At 37.5% G+C, this 24,424-nt stretch overlaps 2 protein-coding genes across 2 annotated transcripts; one reads left to right on the top strand and one right to left on the bottom strand.

Annotated features, from left to right (window-relative positions):
• Positions 1-208: 208 nt before the first annotated feature.
• Positions 209-12,051, top strand: LOC113633964 (AP-4 complex accessory subunit RUSC2). The gene is made up of 12 exons (XM_027132639.2): positions 209-1,353; positions 1,437-1,493; positions 1,604-2,858; positions 2,954-3,449; positions 3,947-4,705; positions 4,786-4,914; positions 6,648-6,724; positions 6,964-7,138; positions 7,397-7,502; positions 7,587-7,633; positions 9,559-10,207; positions 10,284-12,051. The coding sequence occupies exons 3-12, from the start codon at positions 1,698-1,700 to the stop codon at positions 10,405-10,407; spliced, it is 3,723 nt and encodes a 1,240-aa protein (XP_026988440.2). The 5' UTR covers positions 209-1,353; positions 1,437-1,493; positions 1,604-1,697; the 3' UTR covers positions 10,408-12,051.
• Positions 12,052-14,904: 2,853 nt separating this feature from the next.
• On the bottom strand, positions 14,905-22,235 carry fam166b (family with sequence similarity 166 member B). Its single transcript, XM_027132640.2, has 6 exons — positions 22,137-22,235; positions 20,167-20,390; positions 19,121-19,275; positions 17,907-18,039; positions 15,776-15,988; positions 14,905-15,113 (listed from the first exon to the last, which is right to left on the bottom strand). The coding sequence occupies exons 1-6, from the start codon at positions 22,175-22,177 to the stop codon at positions 15,022-15,024; spliced, it is 858 nt and encodes a 285-aa protein (XP_026988441.2). The 5' UTR covers positions 22,178-22,235; the 3' UTR covers positions 14,905-15,021.
• Positions 22,236-24,424: the final 2,189 nt, after the last annotated feature.

Raw genomic sequence — 24,424 nt, 5'->3', positions numbered from 1 at the left:
TTTCAAGATTATCGGATGTTTATCGATTTACTTAATGATACAGTTTGGTGTAATAAGCTTCATGATAGATGGCTGAGATACACTTACTGTAGCTGTCAGAAAAATCACAGTTTTTAACTTAGTCTTTTCATCTCTATCAAGAGTGTGTGTGTGTGTGTGTGTGTGTGTGTGTGTGTGTGTGTGTGTGTGTGTGTGTGTGTGTGTGTGTGTGTGTGTGTGTGTGTGTGTGTGTGTGGAATGTGACCCTAATGGACCCTGGATGTGAAGAACTGTGTATGTTGCTTTTTTTTCCAGAGAGACAGACAGAATGTCAAAGAAGGAAAGAAAGAGAAAGAAAGAAAGAAAGAAAGAAAAGAAACCCTCTATTTATGAGCACAATCTATTCAAATGGCACAATAACATTTTTTTTTCCTGCAAATTTTTACCCACAGAATAATTTTGTAAATCATTGAAATGTTTTCTAGATATTACTTAGTAAATTTAAGGAATTTTCATATTTGAAGAATTGAAATCATTAAATATTAGAATAAGAAAATGTCTATATGGAATTGAGCAAAAAAAAAAAACAAACAGGATAAATAGTCTAAGTCATTTGATCACTAATTTGTTATTTTAAGTGATCTTGTAATAAGAAGTATTCGATAAATATTCAGGGTAAATTTTTTTTGAGATATTATCTTGCTCAGAAAAGTTTTATTGAAGTGTTTAATTTAGTTCCATCTAAATTAGTTTTTAATGTGCAAACTTTTTTTTTTTTGTTAATCAGACAATACTACAGATAATTAACAGCACCGCTTATGTTATTAAGGTTATTACCAAATTACTACCATGCTTTAACCCACTACGCATTTCTCAAAAATGAATCCTGTCCGATTTTCTGACTCTAACACCATGGAAAATAAATCCTTTTTTGTCAAAATATATATATATATTTTTTTTTTTACTCTAAGCCCAAAATGGTAATTTGTGTGCTTCCACTTTTAACTGCCAGTGTAAGTGTGTTAGCAAAACAGAGCTATCAGTGTTTCTTGTCCCGTGTCCCAGCATCATGGCTGTGTGAGTCAGCATTTCATTCCCCCACTCCGAAAGCAGACGGAGTTCTGCCTTCCACACAAGCCTCAGCAAATCAGCAAGCGTGCTCAGAGACATCGCCGATGCTGTTGCCATAGGATTGTGTAGGGCGCAGAACCGCTGTGCTGAGAGACGGAGAGAGAAAGAGAGAGAGGGGGAGAGGGTAGAGAGAAAGAAGCCTGAGAGAAAGAAACAGTAAGTGTGGGGAGTAAGCAACCAAAGGAAGTCTGATGTAAACTAATCCTGCTATCACTTTTTCAGGGTTTTTATGCCTTTCTTCTGGTAAGTGAACATTTCAATATGATATCAGTGTTTTATGCGGTTGGATGTGTGAGTGATGGAGAAATGATTGACGTTCACTTCAGAGTCCGAGACTCCGTGGGTTGTTGACTCTCACTTTGCAGATGGAGCTTAATGGCTAGGTGAGTTTTAATGCAATCGCTAATTTTTCTGTGATGTGAGCCTAACATTTTGCCGGTGATATAATTATGTCCAACTTCCTATAATATCAAATATCCTTCCTGTTTATTAGGTATTTCTGGAGATGCAGCATGATGTAAAATACAGGAAGTACAGCCTTCGCTATCTGCTCTCTTGTTACTGACTCCTGACTGCTCTTTTGAAAAATGGCTACTTCTGATAACCTGTCTGGAGAAACCATGATTGTCCAACACATCCCTCTGGTTCATGGTCAGTCTGTAGGTTGTCACATTCATACTCCAGAACTGAGACCGAGACGACCCTGCACTTTGAGTCTGACTCATACTATCTCACTTCCTGAAAGAGAAAACCTCCCAAATGAAGCACTGAACGATGACATCCAGGGTCGCACTAGCATGTCCAAAGCCAACAAAAGGGCAGGAATCTCAGATCCAGGTTCTGGAAACATAAGAGGATACAACCCTACAACTTTGTATAGTCGTAACCTGTTTGTTTTTGAATTAGAAGTTAATGAGGCTGAGAAGAATTGGGATGCATATACAAACATCCTGCATAATGACTGGAAAGAGCATCCATTTTGCCAGTATGAAAATTCAAATGGGACCAAGGAAAACACCCTGAGGTATCCCACTGCATGCAATTATAATCTAAAAAATTTGGAGGGTTTTGTGAGAGACAGAAATGACGAACAAATACTTCAAGACTCGGGGCTGCAACTTCACAGGAACAATGAAGACACCCCAATTTTGATGGACTGTGAGGAACAAGACTGGGCTGATGAAAACAATTGTGATGGATATGTCCCTTACATAAAAAATGCCTTCTCAGATAGTGAGTCACTGAATCCAAACCAGACCAATTATATCAGTGATTCTTCTTGCAACAGCTCTGATGGGGTGTTAGTAAATTTCAGTGCCATTTATAATAAGACTAATAATGCAGTCCCTGCTACACCATATGACCTGGACAGTCCTGCAAGGCAGTCCCGAGTATTGGAGTCCGATCATCAGGATGATGAATTCAAGCTGATTCAGTGCTGGTCTCCTTGTAAAGTTGATCCAAATTGTAACATCTACCAGACTGACTGTAACGGTTTGTCATCTCAGGAAACATCTGATCTGACTCCATGTCAAGGCCAGCCGACCACGTACACCAACAATTATTACAAGCTGGTGACCTGCGACCTCTCGTCTCAGTCTGCTGCTAGTCCGGCATGGTCCTCTTTGACAAGTTGCTCAGAAGCTCACAGCCATGGTAGCTTGACGATACCCACAGAATACTTTCTCTTCACAAAACCAGAGACAGAAGATGGGGAGGCAGTTGAAGTCAACCAAACGGATGTCCAGGTACCGTAGTCATAATATTACAGTAGATCTTGTTTTTGTTTTTATTTAGTTTTGTATGATTTGCCCTGGTTCGTATATATATTCTTCTTTCCTAGGCTGATGAGTACACAGACGGGAATACGAGCAAAAGTACGAGGAGGATTTTGAAGGGAAGAAACAACAGAAAGACTCACTGCAAGACGCAGAATGACAAACACAAAGATCAAGAAGCCAGTATTTGTGAACACACTAGCGCTACACAAATACCTCAGAGCTGGAATAAGCAACCATGTCATTCTTTACCAAACGAGGAAAATCTGCGCCGGGTGCTGAGCTGCCCAAGCCAGATAAGTGTATCCTCATCTGCACATGTTTTGAGGCAGCATAAAACCTCATTTGCAGAACTTGCGCGGTTCAAAAAGAGTTTAAGAAGTCCTTCAGTGGTGAAAAACAGCAAGGAAGATCCTCCTTGCTCCATTTTCTCCCAGAACATTTCACCTGTTCAAAGGAAAGCTCCTTCGGGACAAAATGAAACCTTAATTACAAGCACAGCTGAGAGGGAATCTGAAATAACTGGGGGCTCTGAAACTGCTGGAAACATTCCATCATTGGGTAAGCAAGTCAACAGTGTTATTTAAGTACTTCATTTTCTGTTAGGGCAGAAAGGTGGTGAAGCAGGTTGCATTTCCACCTCACAGCTCCAGGGAATGATACTGTACTTCGGTTACTGTCTGTATGGAGTTTCTGTATGGTTTCTCGTTCTACTTGCGTCCAAGTGGGATCCCTTCAAATGCCAGGAGGTGGATTGGTAACTGTAAATTGTCCTTGGTGTGAACCAAGTGTTCTATGTGATGTACAGGCATCCCATCCAAGGGTGCAGTATCACCTTTTACCCAAGATAGACTCTAAATCCCCCATTATACCAACCATGATAAAGCATTTCCTGAAGATGTTGTTTTTGGGTGTATATTGATTGAGGAAATATTTCCCCTAAACCGTAGGGTGGGCTTTCATTAAACAAGGACTAATAAAGACTAGTATCTTTCACTCATTTTCAGCAATGTTAGTAGTGAAAATAATCTACCTTTCTTGTGTCTTTTACTACACAGGAGTTCCTGAATCATGCCTAGAAGTTGCGCAGTACAATAAGCCACAGAGACCTACCTCTTTACCCATCCAGCCCTTTGTACTTCAACCACAATCAGGAAAGCAAACTAGCAACGTCCTGGGCTCCCTGATAGACCATTACATGAGCAACAAACATGGTTCATCCAAAAGCTCTGACCTGCCCAGCCATTTAGCAAGCTCACCTTTGGACAACTATTCTTTCGTTCATCTGGAAGCAGCCTCATGCACGGATACCTGCTCGACTTGTACCCCAACCCCGGCTGAACCTTACATTTGCCCTCGTTGGGCTCCACCCATCTCATTGTCCTTCCAGTCTGACCCAGACCATAAATACAGAATAAGAGCTACTGAAGAACCCAGTCTACCTGATAAGAGCCCAGAAGCAAATCATACCTGCTTAGATCAAACCTATCCGAGCCTTAATCCAAGTGAGACTGGCCAAGAAAAGAACCTTCTCCAAACCTTTTCCAATAAACATGTACAGAGCTTCCATGCTGAGCAATTTGGTTCTCATCGGACATCTCAAAAGTCTATAGCACCAGAAACAAGACCACAAGATGAGCTTGTTTATCCTTATTATAGTTCATCTCCAGCTATTACCTCAGTGACTTCCCTGACCTCGGTCACATCCTTTATTATTCCTGGTGCTGGGCAAAGCAGCTCAGATGCTGTTCTTCAAGCCCACACGACTCGGGATCTCAACACTACTGCCTTTGTCTTTGGACCAAAAAAGCCATACTGTAAGATTTAATTTACAATTTTTAAAAGACACAATAAATATGTTTTTGTATATTTCAGTTCTCCTGCAATGTATGTACAGGCTTCCTGGAGAAAGAACAGCATCAGCATGGTGACTCATCCTCTCTAGCTGATAGACCACCTGAAGAGTTCTGCTCATCACCAGATCCCTCCACTAAATTTCTTCCTATTGATCTGCTGCAGAGGAAAGGTGAGATGAGGAAACATTTTAACCCTGATGGGTATCATCTCTCATATTAGGATTTTATTGTTTTTCAGAACAAAGCATTTGATCTTTAGAACATCCCGTTTTTATTATTAAGTTTATACAAAACTCAAATGTTTCATGTTTGAGGTTTTCAATTGCCGCAGCAGTAGCTTTATCATGCATTCATTCATCTTCTGTAACTGCGTTACCCTGGTCCAAAAACGAGCTCAATCCAGAATGAACCTCAGAAACAGTGAACAGAAGGCACAGGGGGTGCAAACATTTAATACCCCTCTACACTGACAGTCCCCAGAGGTCAGGACAAATCCAAGTGCTCTAGAGGTTTGGTGTCAGTAATTAATAAACAAAAACTGTAATCGTTATAAGGTTGCTGCATACTATCTATCTATCTATCTATCTATCTATCTATCTATCTATCTATCTATCTATCTATCTATCTATCTATCTATCTATCTATCTATCTATCTATCTATCTATCTATCTATCTATCGTCTGTATTATCCTGATGTGGCGTATTGATGCAGTATTTCTTGTCTGACAGAGAGACAGACTCAAATTTCGCTGCAGGCTCTGGTCTCTGCTTCCCTGTTGGTGCTTGTGACCTACTTTTTAACTCACACTTGCTTGGACTGACTAATGAACTGTGTGTTTGTGTGTAAGTGTGTGTTTGTGTTTGTGTGTGTGTGTGTGCACACTAATACTCTTTTTTTTTTTTTTTGGTATTCTTACCAATGCCATTCAGCTTCCTTGAAGTTGTCTTTCAGCCTCTTTAGATCAATTATATGATATTTTTAAGATTAATACTATAAGATACATTATAGTCAACATACATTATAGTCACTAATTCCCAATCAGTGCTAGTTCTGGTTCCTAGCTCAGCACTGCTTGCTTTTTAGTTCACTACATGCGGCCTTTGTTTACATTCTCTCCTGCCTCCGCCTGTGTCCTGTCATCGGTTTATTATCAGGTTGTGTTCACCTTTTCTGTCTTAATTCAAGTAATTAGTTTGTCTATATAAAACTCTGCTGATTCTTCTTTTGTTTTTCCAGATCTTCTTTTCAGTTTTAAGTTGTTATAAGTCTGTTAATTCTGAGCCTTATTTCCTGTTCCTGTTTTTTTTTTTTTTTGTATGTGCTTGTTTTGGCCTCTCGCCGGTTCTTCCTCATTTCCTAATTATGGCTTATACTATTTTGTGTTTTAACGACTGACATAGGCAAATATTACGATGCTCAGATTTGCCCTAATAAAAAACAAGCTGAAAATGACTCTATTGCTCTATTAAACAAATTTATACTGTATATATTATATATATATATACTGTATATAAAAAACTTTATTGTATGTATTATAAAACAACATATTTTAAAGTATTATAAGACTTAGTGGTTAGTACGTTCGCCTCACACCTCCAGGGTTGGGGGTTTGATTCCCGCCTCCACCTCGGAGTGTGTGAGTGAATGAGAGTGTGTGTGTGCCCTGTGATGGGTTGCACTCCGTCCAGGGTGTATCCTGCCTCGATGCCCGATGACGCCTGAGATAGGCACAGGCTCCCCGTGACCCGAGAAGTTCGGATAAGTGGTAGAAAATGAATGAATGAATGAATGAATGTTATTCTGTTAATAAATCTGCTGTATTTGTAAGGAAGTGGATTTAAAATTTAAAGAGCACATGTTAAAGATCTCTCTCTGTCTCGCTCTCTGCTTTGCTTCCTTTAGACCTGCTGAAATCTCTGAGCGTAGCAGTGGAATTGATCACAGCACACTTTAGCTCCTGCACAGACCCTAACGACAAGGTAATATCTGGAGAACAGTGATATAACTCAGCAAAGTCTTTTTTTCATTTATTTTCAAAAGCAAAACCTCACCTATGAATTTAACTTCAAACAATACCACACGTATCCCACTGAGATCCAATTAGCGCCGCTTTATCTTGATCCGAGGTGCCGTTCCAGTCTAGCAGTTAATTAAATGTGTTAATGATAACAGTTCTATGTCATTTCGTATAATGGACTGTGTTGTAATCTGATCACAGTTTAGACTGGGAAACAGCTCGCTGTGCCCCCGAATCAGTCAACTGGTCCTAGATCAGCTTTGCCCTGCTTTCCGGAACATTCTCGAGGATGGACTGAGACCCTTTAAGCTGGATTTGATTGTCGGACAACGTAGTAATAAGCCGTGGACCGTGGTGGAGGCATCCACGCAGCCAGGTTTGTGACTGCTAGTCAAATTGAAATGTCTTCTAAGTTCTTATTTTTACACAAAGCACCTTCCACTTAAATATTAAATGTGTTTCTTCGAATACATCGGTAATTTTGTTTTGTTTTGTTTTATTAAGTAAATAAACCTTCAAATGGATGGCAGAAATCAAAATATAAAAGACTCTGAAAAATGTCTCTGATTAGCGATGCAGGGGGCCAAGCACCGCATGTGCTTGAGTTTACAAACTCTTTTATTTTTTTTTCCAGGCCCATCCACACGCATGCTGCACAGCCTGGTCTCAGTTGTAAAGAAGTGCTCAATGTTGACCAACCACAGTTTGAGGCTTAATGCCTTCTTTTTAGGTCTTCTGAAGTGAGTCTTACTACAGAACATGCATTTAACTTTTAGTACAAATAAAACAAATTGCTCTGTAGTAATAATCATATTGTTTTACAGCTTGTCTGCTTTGGAGTCATGGTTCTGGCACTTGTACACCTGTGTAGGTAAGCGCTTAGTGCTTTGTTTGTAACTTGAAAAAGCGCTGGATGAACCAATGATGGGATTTTAGATTATCTAGCTATGTACACTGAACAAAATTATAAACACAACACATTTTTCATGAGCTCAACTCAAAGATCTAAGACGTTTTCTGTTTACACAAAAGGCCTATTTCTCTCAAATATTGTTCACAAATATGTCTAAATCTGTGTTAGTGAGCACTTCTCCTTTGCTGAGATAATCCATCCACCTCACCGGTGTGGCATATAAAGATGCCGATTAGACAGCATGATTATTGCACAGGTTTGCACATGATTTTTATCACACAGCACAATGCCACAGATGTCGCACGTTTTAAGGGAGTGTGCAATTGGCATGCTGACTGCAGGTATATCCACCAGAGCTGTTGCCCGTCAATTGAATGTTTTATCTACTATAAGCCGTCTCCAAAGGCGTTTCAGAGAATTTGGCAGTACAGCCAACCGGCCTCACAACCGCAGACCACGTGTAACCACACCAACCCAGGACCTCCACATCCAGCATCTTCACCCTCCAAGATCGTCTGAGACCAGCCACACGGACAACTGCTGCAACAATCGGTTTGCATAACCAAAGAAATTCTGCACAAACTGTCAGAAACCATCTCAGGGAAGCTCATCTGCATGCTCGTCGTCCTCATCGGGGTCTCGACCTGACTGTAGTTCGTCGTTGTCGCTGACTTGAGTGGGCAAATGCTCACATTTGATGGCATCTGGCACTTGGATGAATCCCGGTTTTCACTGTACAGAGCATATGGCAGACATGTAGGTGAGCAGGTTGCTGATGTCGTCGTTGTGGATCGAGTGGCCCATTGTGGCAGTGGGGTTATGGTATGGGCAGGCATATGTTATGGACAACGAACACAGGTGCATTTTATTGATGGCATTTTGAATGCACAGAGATCCCATTGTTGTGTCATTCTTCCACGATCATCACCTCATGTTGCAGCATGATAATGCACGGCTCCGTACCTAATTCCTGGAAGCTGAAAACATCCCAGTTCTTCCATGGCCAGCATACTCACCAGACACGTCACCCGTTGAGCATGTTTGGGATGCTCTGGATTGGCATTTATGACATCGTGTTTCAGTTCCTGCCAATATCCAGCAACCTCGCACAGCCATTGAAGAGAAGTGGACCAACATTCCACAGGCCACAGTCAACAACCTGATTATCTCTATGCGAAGGAGATGCATGAGGAAAATGTTGGTCACACTAGATACTGACTGGTTTTTGGGACACCCCCCACCACCACCACCACCAATACAGTAAAACTGCATATTTTAGAGTGGCCTTTTATTGATGTCTAATCAGTATCTTGATATTCCACACCTGTGGCAGCCTAGTGGTTAATGTGTTGGACCACTACTCAGGAATCGATTCCCAGGTTCACCAAGCGGCCTCTGCTGGGCCCCTGAGCAAGGCCCTTAACTCTCATTAAGGGCCTTCATGTAAAATGAGATAAAATGTCTTTTGCTCTGGATAAGGGTGTCTGGCAAATGCTGTAAACAACATACTTTGAAAACCAACCATCTTTTTTCTTTTTTTCTTTTTTTTTTTATCAATTCTTGTTTGTTTTTCCTTAATTGAGCTGTAATTTGCAATTCAAACACAGATGAGCTTTCCTGTTACACACAAATAAGTCTCATGGATTAGTTAAAACTACACACTAAAGCTGTGCACGGGGCTAATTTCAGGGCTGTAAATTTGTCAAACAAATGATCATTATAAAATAACTAGACAAATGTGTTACATGTCAATATTGCAAATTACAGTTTGTCTAAAGTATATTTAAATGATGGAACTATTTGTTTTGAAACATCTGTACACTTTACAGACTGCTCCTTTAAAATGATTTGATCCAAATATTCTTTATCATTTTCTCTCACAGATGTGATTGCAGAGTACTACCACCCCTGGTCTTTCCTGGCCTTGTCCCAGGATCCGGTGTGTAAATCTGTCTTTCAGGAGCTCCTCCTCCTGATCCAGCCACTCTCTGAGTTGCCCTTTGACCTCCATTTGCTCTCTGAGCCAAGGCTCCAAAGGCGACAGGAGCAAAATCAGCCATCCATCCAACAGTCAAGCTTTCTTGATGTGTCTGGCTGCTCATTTCTAAAGATGCCTAACAGGCAAAACAGTGATGGACACCCGGAAAGATCTAAATTGGAGGAGAAAAGAGAACCACGTGTTCCATACCAGATGGAAATCCATAACTGTGCTGTTACAGTTTCTATACCGTCCACTCGAGAAGCTGAGCAGAAATCATCTGTTTGTTCAAAAAAGAAGCATCCTGGATGGTGGCTGAGCCATACACCCTTCACTGAACGTGTGATAGAAGAAGATTTCTTTGTTCCTCTTGGACAGCATGATGAGACATCGGTGGAAAATGATGTCAGAAGAAAAGAAGAGTTCTCACTGATGACGGATCAGGTAAAACCATCAAAGGAGCTACGCTGGGCCCGATTATTTGGTTCTGGAATCGGCGGTCCCGTGGCAGTAGAGAAGGCAGAACGAAGCATCAAGCAAACCCAGAGAATAAGGTCAGTACCAAGACAGAATTTTAAATTAAAACTCATGAGTTGTGCATAGTTGAGCTTGCAGATTCTTTTTCTGCAGATCACCTTCACATTGGCTCCAGCTTGGAGCATTGAAGATGGACCAGCTGGCACAATCCTTGTGGAGCACGAGCAGAACCTCATTCCCAATGACACAAATTCAACCCAGTGATGATTCTCATTAAATCTACACGGACATGAAGAAGTGTGAAAAGAAGCACAAACTCCTAGAAGCACAATTAACCTAAAGTGGTATTTTACTGATCTTTGGTTTTCCACAAAAAAAAAAAAAAAAAAAAAAATGCAGAATCTGCCATCAGTATTGAAACATATTCTATATAGCCATGTATTTATGCATCATTCTCTGCCAGTTAATACTCAATATTTCCACAACTTTGGACAAATCTTATGGAAATATTCCAAAGCAGATTTGTTTTTAAACCTATTTAAGTGGGTAGTAAAGGTCACTGCACCGCTAGTGCATATTTAACATATAAAAACAATTACCACTTTTAAACATCATCATTATTTATAGATTTAAACAATGTAGAGTTCATGAACTTACAAAAATATATTATAGATTAGAGATTAAAGGTAAATATTAAAGGGGTGGAAAATTCCAGAGTAATTTGTATGTTGTTATTATAAGTAGTGTTCAGAAATTAAAATAATTTTTGGAATTTTTTAAAACATTTTTGAAAGTGAAGATTTCTTTTACTGCTTTTACAGTATGTATTTGTTTTTATTATTATTTCAACTTCAGTGAACTTGATTTGTACAGTTCACACCTTCACATGCGATGGGAGTTGCCTGTTGTTGTTTTTTTTTGTTTTGTTTTGTTTTTTACGTTTTGTAAATTATGTAAATCTTAATCTCCTCAGAGTAAATTTGAAATATCTTTAACACCTTTAATCTTTTCCATCCGTATGAGATGTTCAAGCAAGTTAACATTAAATTGACACTTTTGGCCTCTTACCTAGCTAAATTTGTTCATTATTTTGTTAAATGATTTAGCTAGTTAAGTTTCATATATTTTGTTAGATTAGCTATTTTGTAAATTGTTTTGTTTACTTGTTTACAATGTTTTATAAATTAGCTAATTGTTTAGCTTTTTTTGTTGTTGTTGTTGTTGTTGATGTCGTCATCCCAAAAACTGGTTATTAAACATTAGCTAACTGATCATCTAAATTCCAGGTTTGTTTGAGTTAGCATAATATTTATTAATGAATTAGATAGTCATATAGGAGTAGGGGAGACCAGGGTCAGTTGTAACAGGGGACGGTTGTAACACCTTGAATTCCTCCAAACAGAAACAACCTATAGTGATGACACTCACTGTGCACATGCTCAGTTAGTTTCCCTCCATTTTTGCCATAAAGAGAGCCACTTTTGAATCTTCCTGACGGAGTTATCTACAAAAGATTGTTTTTGAGGTAAAAAAAATAATTACTTTTCTTTCCTGTACCTTTCCTTATTTTTCCTGCAATCACTTTTCTGTACTTTTTTGGATGCTGTTATAGGATCAAATGTCTATGAATTCAAACAAGTATTATTTGAATCACTATTTTGTAAGCTAAAAATATAAATGGCTAACAAGTGTCAAACTAGCAGCCAAGCTAGCTCACATGAGATGACATGCGTTACAACCGTCCCTGTACACTGGGATGGTTGTAACAGTGGAGAGACTGTATTAAAATCAATTTTGCAACCTGTACATATTTCATAAAACCACTTAAATACATTGTTTCAGCAGTTGACAGATTGAAGTTTATAATATAACAAATTGGTTATTGCAGTAAAAATGGTTTTTGATGTATTGCTAAAAACTGTTACAACTGTCCCTGGTCTCCCCTATGTTTAAATGTAGATTCAAGTACGTACTTCTTCTTTTAAATATTTTGACAATACCTATTCTAACAGTTAAGTACGGTCCATGTGTAGTGCCAATGTGTACTGAGAACAGATCAGAAAACATCTTTACTCTAAACTCATATTTAATCACTGGGCAGTGCTAAACATTTCTGTATCTTTGTAAATTAATCTCTAACTCTGTGTAGATAATCATCTGACTTCACAATTCTTGGCAGCAGATTCAGAATTTCGGAACCTGCATTCAATGACCTTAAAGTTCCCCAGTTATGGTCGAGGTTTCATCAATTTTCCTGTTGCTAAGTTGTTGGTAGGTTGTTGAAAGGTTTTTTTTGGTTGGCTTTCTAGGGTTTTGGCACTGTAGGTGGTTGCTAGGGTGGTTCTTGTGGGATGATATGGAGTTGCTTTCTGGTTGCGCTGGAATTCTAAGTGATGGATTGGGTCTTGTTGTGGTATTCCTGGTGATCGCTGGAAGGCATTGAGAATACTGTGTTTGACTTAACTCAGAAGTGGACATCAGAACTGTCCGACTAGTGCAGGGAAAAAACATGGGCACCTTTGGATTGATGTCACTGGTTGAACTCAGGGCTAAAAAAGTTTCCAAGTAGGCATATCTAGTCAAGGAGGCATTTATTTGGTCTGAGGTCAAAATTTCTAGCTGTACACAGCATAAACTGTTGCTATTGTTGCTAAGGTATTGCTATGTGATAGCAGCTAGTTGTTAGGGTTGTACAAGTGGACCCAGCGTTCCCCAGCATGACAATTATACAAACTACTGTATGCTGTATATATCTATATTAGATAACTCTATAGATAAATGCATTTAACCCATATTTAGTTTCCAGCTATCTTTTTTCTATCATACATACAGAGTGAAATGTACAGCTATCAATATTGCAGGTTCAGTATTTGAAGACAAATCTGTACTTTTTTGAAAGATGTTGCTCTGTGCAGAAGTGTGACCTCTGACTTCCGAGCCTGACCCAGTAGGGAAGGGCTGGGTTACACTTCTCGTTGTTCTTTCAGTGTATTAAACTGTCATACGGAATGACAGATCTCTCTGTCTGAGTCTGGTGGAGACTGTTTAGAGTTGCTATAACCAGCCTGTAATGAAACTAAACGTGTCACGGGTGAAAACGTCTTACATGTCATTCATTAATCGATTAGAAAGGGTAATTGTCGACAAATGTCTGAGGTATGAGGGGAAAAACAACACCGCTGTTTTTGGAAAATAAAACTTTTATAGTGGTAGCTCTAGTATCTTGTATATCGTCGCTGTTGGACGGAATCCTCGTATCTCCAAAACCATTATTTTACAGGAAATTAAAAAAAAACGGCGTATCTTATCTGCAATGCACAGGGTTTAGTCCGCGTTGCAGTGGATTGTCTTGCGCTAAATTCCTGTCCTCAGACGAGCACCAGAACTAGCGGGGGTCAAGATTTTTTTTTCTTTGAGCCCAGTGTTTTGAAGACATTTACCTCAGAAGATGTGTTGATTCGTTGCAACTCTTAATCTTGCCGATATGCCTCGAAGCTCTCCCGCTGAGTGAAGAGGTGGACAGTTGAAGTGTCCAATGGAGTTAAGAGATTTGCGCTCAAGCTATTTCCAATTGGTTAATAACTTGTAAAAATAACAGACCCACATGGGGACTGACCAATAGCATCGATATGTGAAAAAATATGAAATTGACAAAATTTGGACATACGAGGTTTCCGCCCGACAGCGAGGATATTAAAACAGCACACATCCAAGCGTTTAATTTTTTTCATTTCCATATGACTTTGCCATTTGTTTTTTTTCCTGAAAATGTTTAAATAGTAATGACTTGTTAATACAATATCCATTGAATCATTATTCTTAGACATTCAAATGAACTAAAAATCATGAAACACATTGTGCTAAATACTATACTAATACTAAACACTTTATAAGGAATATGCTGATTTATGTGATTATTTAATGAGCCAATCATGTTACAGCAGAGCATTGTATAAACTCAAGCAGGCACGAGTCCCTACGAGTCCCCACTGCTGCCCCAGGGGTGAACCTGAATGTGATCTACTGCTGTTGTAGCTCATTCACCTCAAGTTTAACGCTTGGTCTGTTTGTTTCTGAGATGCTTTTCTACTCACCACAGTTATAAAGAGTGATTATCTGAGTTACTGTATCCTTCCTGTTGGTTCTCATTTATTTTGACCATTTATTTTTCCCTCATCAATATGGCACATCTACCCACAGAACTGCTGCTCAATTGATAGTTTTTTTGTTGTTGTTGTTGTGAAAATCCCAGAAGCTTTCTGAAACACTCCATCCAGCCCAACTGGCATCAAAAAAGACACAGCGATCAGACTTTTTCCTGACGTTTGAGGTGAACGCTAACTGAAGCTCTAAACCTGTATCTGCATGAATGTACACAATGTGCTGCTGTTATATGTTTATATGATTTATGATTGGCTGATTAGATAACCACATTAATGTGTAAGTGTGCCTAATAAAGTGCTCATTGATACTAACGTGTGTGTGTATGATAAGGGTTTGTTTGAGTGCCTTTGCTCTGACTAAACGAGTGATTGTAGCATTTCCTGATGAGATCTTTGTGACAATAAAGCAGATTTAAGATGATCTGCATTATTCTTATAAAAAATTCCCAAGCCTATACATTACAGCCAGTTACAAGGCTGTCTGAAGGAACTATCGTGGAATTACAGATCTCATTATTAGGATATCTAGCTGCTGTGTGAACGTAGCATAACTGTTGGAATAGTTCCATGTGCAAAAAATAAATAAAATAAAAACACCTCCATAAATGATCTCCATGCTGCATTTTTCCATTTATGTTAATCATATTTTTGATTCTTGTGATATTTTTCCTGTGTGCTGGTGATCAGACCAGCTGCTGGGGTCCATCTAAAGCTCTATGAGTCATCCCTCACTCAGTGTCGATCTTCCTGCGTGTGCCGCTCACATCCAGAGAGTTGCTGGTGAGCTGCCCGAACGTCTGTCCGTATCGAAACTTGTATCCTGTTGGCATGGCGACATGTCAGATCAGCTGAATATAACCGACCGTACGCTAGAAAGGCAGCTTCAGTACAGAAAGATCACAAAGGTTTAACATCTATTTTTTTTAAACACATGATGACATCAGTGATCTATTTTGGTCACATTTGAAAAACATGTGAAGTGCTTATTGTCATGTTGTGCCCTGAAACTACACACAAGATCTTAGGTAATTACGTGAAATCAAGGGAATATGTAAAGTCATGAAAAAGAATTATTAATTTGCGAATTTTTTTTCCAGAAAAATGTAAACGTGAAAATAAATGAATGCAAAAAAAAAATCAATCTGAAAAAAAAAATTACATTTTACAAAAAAGTCGATAAAAAAATCAAATAACGTAAATAAAAATAATGTTAAAAAATCATGAAAAATATGTAAAAATAAAGGAATTAAGTGAAAATCATGTAAAAAATGAATTGGGTGTAAAATCCAGGTGAAAATAATGAATATTTTAAAAAGAATGTGTAAAAATTTTTATTCAGGTGTGAAAATCAAATCTAAAAATGTAAAAACATGAGATTTATTATTCACGTGTATTTCATTAGATTTTTTGGAAAGGTTCAAACTAAACCTGCCTGATGTCTGATAGATTCTAAGAATAATCATGCTAAAAAGCAGCTGGTACCTGGTACATGTCCAGTGTAGCGGGGCAGCAGGCCACGGTGTGTGGGGTAGATGATAGGTGCTGAGACCAGATTGTCATCTCTCTCTCTTGTCAGGCCGAGCGCACTGTGACTCGTCTTCATCTGCTTGCCAAACTGGATAAGCGCCTTATTGGTGGTGATGGGAAAGCTGGAACCCATCAGGTACCTGGCTCTGGGGACGTATCCAGCAAACCCTGCAAACACACCAAAGTAAAGTCGTTAAAGGTTACCGCTTATTACTCAATAGCTCAGTAAATACCATTTAGAAAAAACTCTGTGTTTATATTTTATATATCAATTCTTAATTTTAAAATTATAGCTTTAAAAGGATTTTAATATTTATGCAATACATTTTTGTTGATTTTTTTGTTGTTGTTGAGACAGCTAATATACTATACTAACACTTCAAATGAATTCAGTTCACTTTTACTTGTATAACATGTTGCTGAAAGCAGCTTTACGGAAATATACAGGTGCATCTCAATAAATTAGAATGTCGTGGAAAAGTTTGTTTTTTTCAGTAATTCAACTCGTGTATTATATAAATTCAGTACAAACAAACTGAAGTAGTCTTTGGTTCATATTTGACAAAAAGCCACCAATATTCACAATCTCAAAAAATTAGAATATGGTGAAATCCCAATCAGCAAATCAACTCAAAACACCTGCAAAGGTTTCCTGAGCCATCAAATTGGTCTCTCAATTTGGTTCACTAGGCTACATAAGCATGGGGAAGACTGTTGGTCTGACAGTTGTCCAGAAGACAATCATTGACACCCTTCACAAAGAGGGTAAGCCAGAAACATTCATTGCCAAAGAAGCTGGCTGTTCACAGAGTGCTGTATCCAAGCATGTTAACAGAAAGTTGAGTGGAAGGGAAAAGTGCGGAAGAAAAACATGCACAACCAACCGAGAGAATCGCAGCCTTGAGAAGCTTCTCAAGCAAAATCGATTCAAGAATTTGGTTGAACTTCACAAGGAATGGACTGAGGCTGGGGTAAAGGCATCAAGAGCCACCACAAACAGACGTGTCAAGGAATTTGGCAACGGTTGAATTATTCCTCTTGTTAAGTCACACCTTAACCACAGACAACATCAGAGGCGTCTTAGCTGGGCTAAGGAGAAGTGGAAGTTCTAAGAAGAACTGGACTGTTGCCCAGTGGTCCAAAGTCCTCTTTTCACTTGAGAGCAAGTTTTGTATTTCATTTGGAAACCAAGGTCCTAGAGTCTGGAAGAAGGGTGGATAAGCTCATAGCCCTAGTTGCTTGATGTTCAGTGTTAAGTTTCCACAGTCTGTGATGATTTGGGGTGCAATATCATATGCTGGTGTTGGTCCACTGTGTTTTTTTTAAAACCAAAGTCACGGCACCTGTTTACCATGAAATTTTAGAGCACTTCATGCTTCCTTCTGCTGACCAACTTTTTAAAGATGCTGATTTCATTTTCCAGCACTATTTGGCACCTGCTCACACTGCCAAAAGCACAAAAAGTTGGTTAAATGACAATGGTGGTGGTGGTGTGTTTGACTGGCCAGCAAACTCACCAGACCTGACAATAGCCCATAGAGATTCTATGAGGAAAATAGAGGAAAATGAGAAACAAGAGACCAAAAAATGCAGATGACCTGAAGGCCACTGTCAAAGAAACCTGGGCTTCCAAACCACCTCAGCAGTGCCACAAACTGATCACCTCCATGCCACACCGAATTGAGGCAGTAATACAAAAGGAGCCCCAACCAAGTATTGAGTACCTATACAGTAAATGAACATACTTTCCAGTAGACCAACAATTCACTAAAAATGTTTTTTTTTTATTGGTTTTATGAAGTATTCTAATTTTTCGAGATAGTGAATTGGTGGGTTTTATTTAAATGTGAGTCACAATCATCATAATTAAAAGAAACAAAAACTTAAACTACTTAAATTCAATTTATTTGTATAGCACTTTTAACAATTTCCCATTGTCTCAAAGAAGCTTTACAGAAGTATGGAAACAGAAGAAGAAGAAGAAGAAGAAGAAAAATAAATAAGTAGCTATTAGAAGCACAGAGATAAAAACTGTAAACTGTGACTGTATTGTCATTATGTCCTGAGAAAACTTTGTGTGTCTTACCTGAAATGAAGTACTTATGTGGGTTGCTGTCGTCCATCGAATATGGAGAGTCCAGGGGTCTCCAGCAGTCCAGGGATTTATAGGGAATCGCTTCTTTAGAGATGGCCACCAAAGGAGTGTTCAGTTTCCGTGGCTGAAGTTTGTTTAAAGTCGATTAGCTGAAATGTATTTGTCTGAACTTTGCTGTTTTAATTGTGTACTACAAGTGTGACAGGTCTAAGAGAACAACACTATTTAACCCTTATATAATCATAAGAAGGATTCAACTTCTGTTGCAATTCATTAAAAACTCAACACCGTAAGGGTTAGTAGTAGTAGTAGTGGTGGTGATATTAACATTAGTATGGTAACAGAGGTCAATTAGCACTGTTGTTGCTGTAAAACTGAGTGTGTCTGAGAGTGTGTCTGATTGTGTACATAAGTGTGTTTATGTATGTTTATCTGAGTGTGAGTCTGTGTGTGTGTCTGAAAGTGTGTCTGAGTGTGTGTCTGAGACTGTCTGATTGTGTATCTGATTGTTTATATGTATGTTTATCTGAGTGTGTGTCCATGTGAGTGTCTGAGAGTGTGTCTGAGTGTGTGTCTGATTGTGTATCTTCGTATGTATCTGTGTGTGTCTGAGAGTTTGTCTGATTGTGTATCTGAGTGTGTATATGTATGTTTATCTGAGTGTCTGTCCACGTGTGTGTCTGTGTTTGTGTCTGATTGTGTATCTGTGTATGTATCTGTGTGTCTGAGAGTTTTTCTGATTGTGTATCGGAGTGTGTATATGTATGTTTACCTGAGTGTGTCCGTGTGTATCTGAGAGTGTGTCTGAGTGTGTGTTCAAGAGTGTATCTGAGCGTATCTGTGAATTGGATTGTATAGGTGTATCTTATTGTCAATATAATTGTCTATCTAACTGTTTGTGCCAGAGTGTGTGCCAGAGTGTGTGTGTGTGTGTGTGTGTGTGTGTGTGTGTGTGTGTGTGTGTGTGTGTGTGTGTGTATCTACAATTGGCCAATATACTGTAGAGTGTGTTTGTGTATCTATAATTGGAGTCTCACAGTGTCCTGATTAAAGACTGAACACTACACCGACTGACTCTGATACTCGATCTCGGCTCCATTTATAATTAAACACCAACGACTCAACACTGGGATCCTGGGGCGAGGGTGAATGAGGGGTGAAAAGGGTTACATAAAACTGTTTGTGTGTGTGTGTGTGTGTGTTACCTTGATGTCTGGAAATGCTCGGTCGACCGCAGGTAGTTTGTCAGTTGTAGCTGGCCGAATTCTCACCTTCTGATCTGAATCAAATTCACTAATTGCTTCTCGACACGTCTCTGCGTACGTCTTTGAGAAATAATTCTGAATTCTGGGGATGAAACCTTGGCATGAAGAACACAGCGTTTAGTTTTAGTGCAAAATAAAAACCTGTAAAAACATTCGTGTGGTATGTTTAGAACTGTCATAGGTCATGATAGCTGTTATAACATGTTGTAACCCAGAGTAACATGTTATTAAATGTATCATTTCGAGCAGTTATAGACTATGATTAACACATTCACCAATAAATATCATTTGGAAAACTTTGTGTTATAACACATTATAGCCTATCATTAATTCTTTGAACTGTTATAACCTATGACAAATCTCATAACCTTAAAACAATTTTACAAACAATAACTGTTATAACATGATATAGCATGTTACATATAATGAAATGTTAAAAAATGTAGCAAACAATATTTGCTATAACCTAGAAATTTAATTTAATGTCAGTTGACTGTTATAGCATGTTATAGCATATTATAATGACCAGTGATAAGACCTAAAGGTGTGATATATTAAAACTTATAACACATTTTTAAAACTTTTATAAACATTGATTAATAAATTAACATAGAAACACCATTTTACAAACTTTCACTGTTATAACATGTTATATCATGTTATGTATAACGTTATAACATATCAAAGCATTAACACTTGCTATACTAACCTGTAGAACTGTTATAACCTATGATAAATAAATTAAGCTAGAAACATTAATTGTGAAGTGATTGTTATAGCATGTTATAACCCATAATAACCACTTAAACTTGCTGACACTTTTAAAACTGTTATAACCCATGAATTTTCTCATCTAGAACGTTTCAACTAGTTTGAAACTTGTTACAGTAAATATTATTAGAATTTAGTCAGGCTATAATCTCTAATAACACCTTATAACTTAAAAAGAAAAATCCAGTGATACGGACAGCTGTAAAAGTTCGAACCTGTGTAGCCTGGTATCATTCTCTGAGGCGTATTGCACTGTCTTGTTCCCCTCCTCCAGATCTCCTCCCTCGCCCCCATGTCCCTTTCTGCAGACAATGACAATCCTGAACTCAGCACCAGTTTCGGGGAGTGTGAAATCTCCGGCGAGGTCAGGAGATGAGCTGTGAGCTGACTGTATGGCTTCCCCATGTGATATTTCAGCTGTGGACAGTAACCTGCATAGCTGCATCATAACCACTTCACTGTGTTATTATAGCAATGAAGAATAAATAAAGTACAAAAATAAAAGAAAAAGAAGTACATTTCTCTTCTGATGGGATCTGAACTTGTCTTGTTAAAATAAAATGATATTTAAAAAAACTATAGGCGTTGATTAAAAGTATTGGCACCCATGGGTTAGAGGGAGGTTTTTTTTTATTATTATTATCATTATTATTATCATTATTATTATTATTATTATTATTGTTGTTGTTGTTGTTGTTGTTGTTGTTGTTGCTTGCCCCAAGTATCTTCCTACAAATTATACCACAATTTGCCAAATTATTAATTTAAATTAAAAAATTTATTTATTAATTAAAGAGAATCATCTTTTTTTTTATATGATCACAAAACGTGTTATTTCTTGTTATCTCTTACTATAAAGCAGCTATAAACAATCTCTCCCTCTTCCTCCTCTTGTTTTTTTTCTCTCAAAAAAATCTGCATCTTGTCCTATTACAGAGAAGCATAAACTCCTCTGTCCTGAAGACGTCAGGTAGTTACAGCTCCACCTCCGACTGTTATGAAGCACTGACACTGCAGACTCCTTCTATAAATGTTAAATCGACATCTCTTTACAGGAAAACCCACCATATCAGTGATTATACATGTTTCACGTTTCTGTGGCATCTCTGTGAATGAGCTGTTACTCTAGAAATGATAACATATTAAAATAAGCACATTAATATGATATAACCCTGTGATGGGAGCTACACTATCATCAGGGCTGCTGTTAAAGAAAATGAACCAACACCTTCTGACCAATCAGAATTAAGAATTCGGCAGCACTTTGGTGTAAAATATGCTCTAAATTCTGACACTATTTAATTACAGTAATGATGTCATTTTATTAGTATTAATACAAATCAAGGAAAATATTGCACAAGAATGATTAATTTCTTGTCCAATATTTTCCTTGATTTGTATTATTTTATTTATTATTATCTATCTATCACACTGCCAGACCAAGTCTTTGGTCTTCTTCCCTCTGGAATTTTTTCTTAAATGTTAATGCAACAAGCGCATTTTAAATTCTTTAACATTCTTTTTAAATCAAGAATCTCGTGATTTTAGGTGCCTATATCACACAACAGAGGTTGGCTTTGTCTTTGGCTTTGTGTGTGTGTGTGTGTGTGTGTGTGTGTGTGTGTGTTCACAAAAACTATAAAAAAAAAATCTTAAAGGATCTGCCCCCTATAACACTAATAATATTAATATTAATATATATATAAATAATAACAACAACAATAATAATAATAATAAAAATGATCACATTATTATTATTATTATTATTATTATTATTATTATTATTAATAATAATAATAATAATAATAATAATAATAATAATAATAATAATAATAATAATAATAATAATAATAATAATAATAATAATGTTTAGATATGTTGTTGCTTTACTGTTGTTGCTCTTGGTTACAGTCAATCACATTACCTTTGAGACCAAGCACAAGTTTTAAACTTCATTTTTGTTAAATAGAATGAAATGCAAAAATTGATCAATCAGTTCTAATAGATTCTTGAATGAATAAATGAGAGAAAGTACAGTGTTATTCACTTAGGTTCATATTTTCCTTTGAAAAAAAAGAAAGAAAGCTTTACTTTCGGATTTGGTCCAAAGTTGAATGGCAAAAGATTTCAGAACAAATCCGTATAAAGTTTTGTGTTGTGTCTCAGATCTCAGCTCGGTACTGACCCCGGGATGTAGTGCGGCTCCGGTGTCACCAGTTTCTCCATCGCTGTAGGGTCGTCTCGCGCTTTGTGTGTGTGTGTGTGTGTGTGCGTGCGTGCGTGTGTGTGTGCGTGCGTGCGTGTGTGTGTGTGTGTGTGTGTGTGTGTGTGTGTGTGTGTGTGCGCGCGCGTGTGTGTGTGTGTTTGGATTGAAGCGGTTGCCATAGCTCCTCTGCCAGGCAACTGAATCCCGCAGGTGTCTCAGGCGGTGACGTCATGACTTAAAATCTTTATTTATTTATTTATTTATTTATTTATTTATTTATTTATTTTTCACTTCTTAATTCTGGTGGTTTATTGTTTGTTTTTTGTTTTTACAATGGAGTTTTCTAATAAGAGTTATTATTTTATTATTATTATTATCATCATCATCATCATCCTCCTCATCATTATTATTATTATTATTATTATTTTTTTTTAATTATGATTATTATTATTTTATTTTAGTTATTTCTACTACTATATAGTATACTGTATTCAATATTTATAATACATGTGTTAGAATGATTTATCCCAGTTTAATTTTGTCCCTGATTGGAAATAATATTCTAACATTTCTAGTTAATATTAGAAGAAAATATTAGAAGAAAAAAAATTATTTGAGAAAAATACATAAATTCTATAATGAAATGTACAATGTATAAACCTGCTATATGGCCTGAATCCAGATAAATATTAATTTAATTTTCCAACTTTAAAATTACACAATACAAATAAAATTTAAATGAATTGAATGCAGAGTGTTTTTGCAGATTGTGATTTTCAACGCCGTCTAGTGGTCGATGTTAGAACGACACCCTATTTTATTTATTTCTGTATGCTGTGTGTGTAAAACCTGAGCTGAGATACTCAATGCTAAAAACTTTACTTTCTGTAAAGGTGTTATATTCTGTTATATGGTGTTACTAAAGAATAGCTTCATATTCAATCATATAGACAAGTCTCCTGTTCTTTTGTATGATGCATTGACCCCCACTGTTTAGTCTAAAGATGTATATAAAGGAACCAACAATGTTTGCCTTTTCCTCACGGACACAAAGCATATTGTTTTTGTTTAGTCACAATGTCTGAACAGCAGTAATGCAGAGATGGAATTCATGGCATCTGAGAGATAAGCTAAGATTTAGTGGAAGTTATTGTCTGCTGAGTCATTGTGTGTTTGGTCTGGATAAGTAGAGTCAGGTCAAAATCGGGTGCTTGTACAAATCCAGTCAAATAGAAAAGCAAGGAAGGTAAAGACACTTGTGGCTTTTCTTTTTTTCTTTTTTTTTTTATAATTAAAGATTTCAGAAGACGACGTCCATTCAAAAGACGTTTGTAGTGGAGCCACAAGCCGAAAGTAACTAAGATTTGCATTTTTCATGTAAATGGCTTTGTTAAATTGTTCATTCATTTTATATAGACATAGATTGACTGGTCACTTTATTAGGAACACATGCGCATTCATTCCAACCATAATGCAAGCAGCACAATACATGTGTACAGGTGTTCCTTATAAAGTAGATAGGAAGAGTAAATGATCTCTATCTTGTTTGACAGATAGCTAAATAGATAGATAGATAGATAGATAGATAGATAGATAGATAGATAGATAGATAGATAGATAGATAGATAGATAGATAGATAGATAGATAGATAGATAGATAGATAGATAGATAGATAGATAGATAGATAGATACATTAACATGTGCTCTGAGAAATGTGTAACACAAGAAAGAGTAATTGGTGGAAATTGCCTTCGTCCATGTACGAGAGTTAACAAACAACCAGAGAGAGAGAGAGATATAAATCCCCTCCCACTCAGAGAGCATTCCGGTAACGGATGTCTGTGGCATCATCAGGATTTGATCTCACAATCTCCTGATGTCTGTAAAAACATATTTTGGTGGCTAGAGTTAAAACATCATTATTGCTGTTAAATCTCTGAGTCAGTATATGTTAAAATAAAAGGTGTGGTGAGTTGATCTCATGCCAAAATATTTAAAATTCCCCACCCACTTCCCCAAGCATTCCTCTTTTTAGTTGTAGCGAAGGAAGGACAAGATGTCTGAAGGGAACAAATGGTTATAACCGTTTTAACGAACATAAATGATAACAGGAAGTAACTTGATTGACATTCCACAGCATTCATTTCTTAATGTGAAATTTATTAATAAAATTGAAGTTTTTTTAATGTTGTGGTATAAGAGGTGCACATTGAGGACCATGTCGCACGTAGGACTGAACTACTGAGATATCTTCTATTAAAAATTC

This window comes from Tachysurus fulvidraco, chromosome 20, assembly GCF_022655615.1.
Source record: "Tachysurus fulvidraco isolate hzauxx_2018 chromosome 20, HZAU_PFXX_2.0, whole genome shotgun sequence".
Classification (NCBI taxonomy): domain Eukaryota; kingdom Metazoa; phylum Chordata; class Actinopteri; order Siluriformes; family Bagridae; genus Tachysurus; species Tachysurus fulvidraco.
The sequence above is the reverse complement of the archived record's forward strand: the minus strand, read 5'-3'. Positions and strand labels throughout refer to the sequence as shown.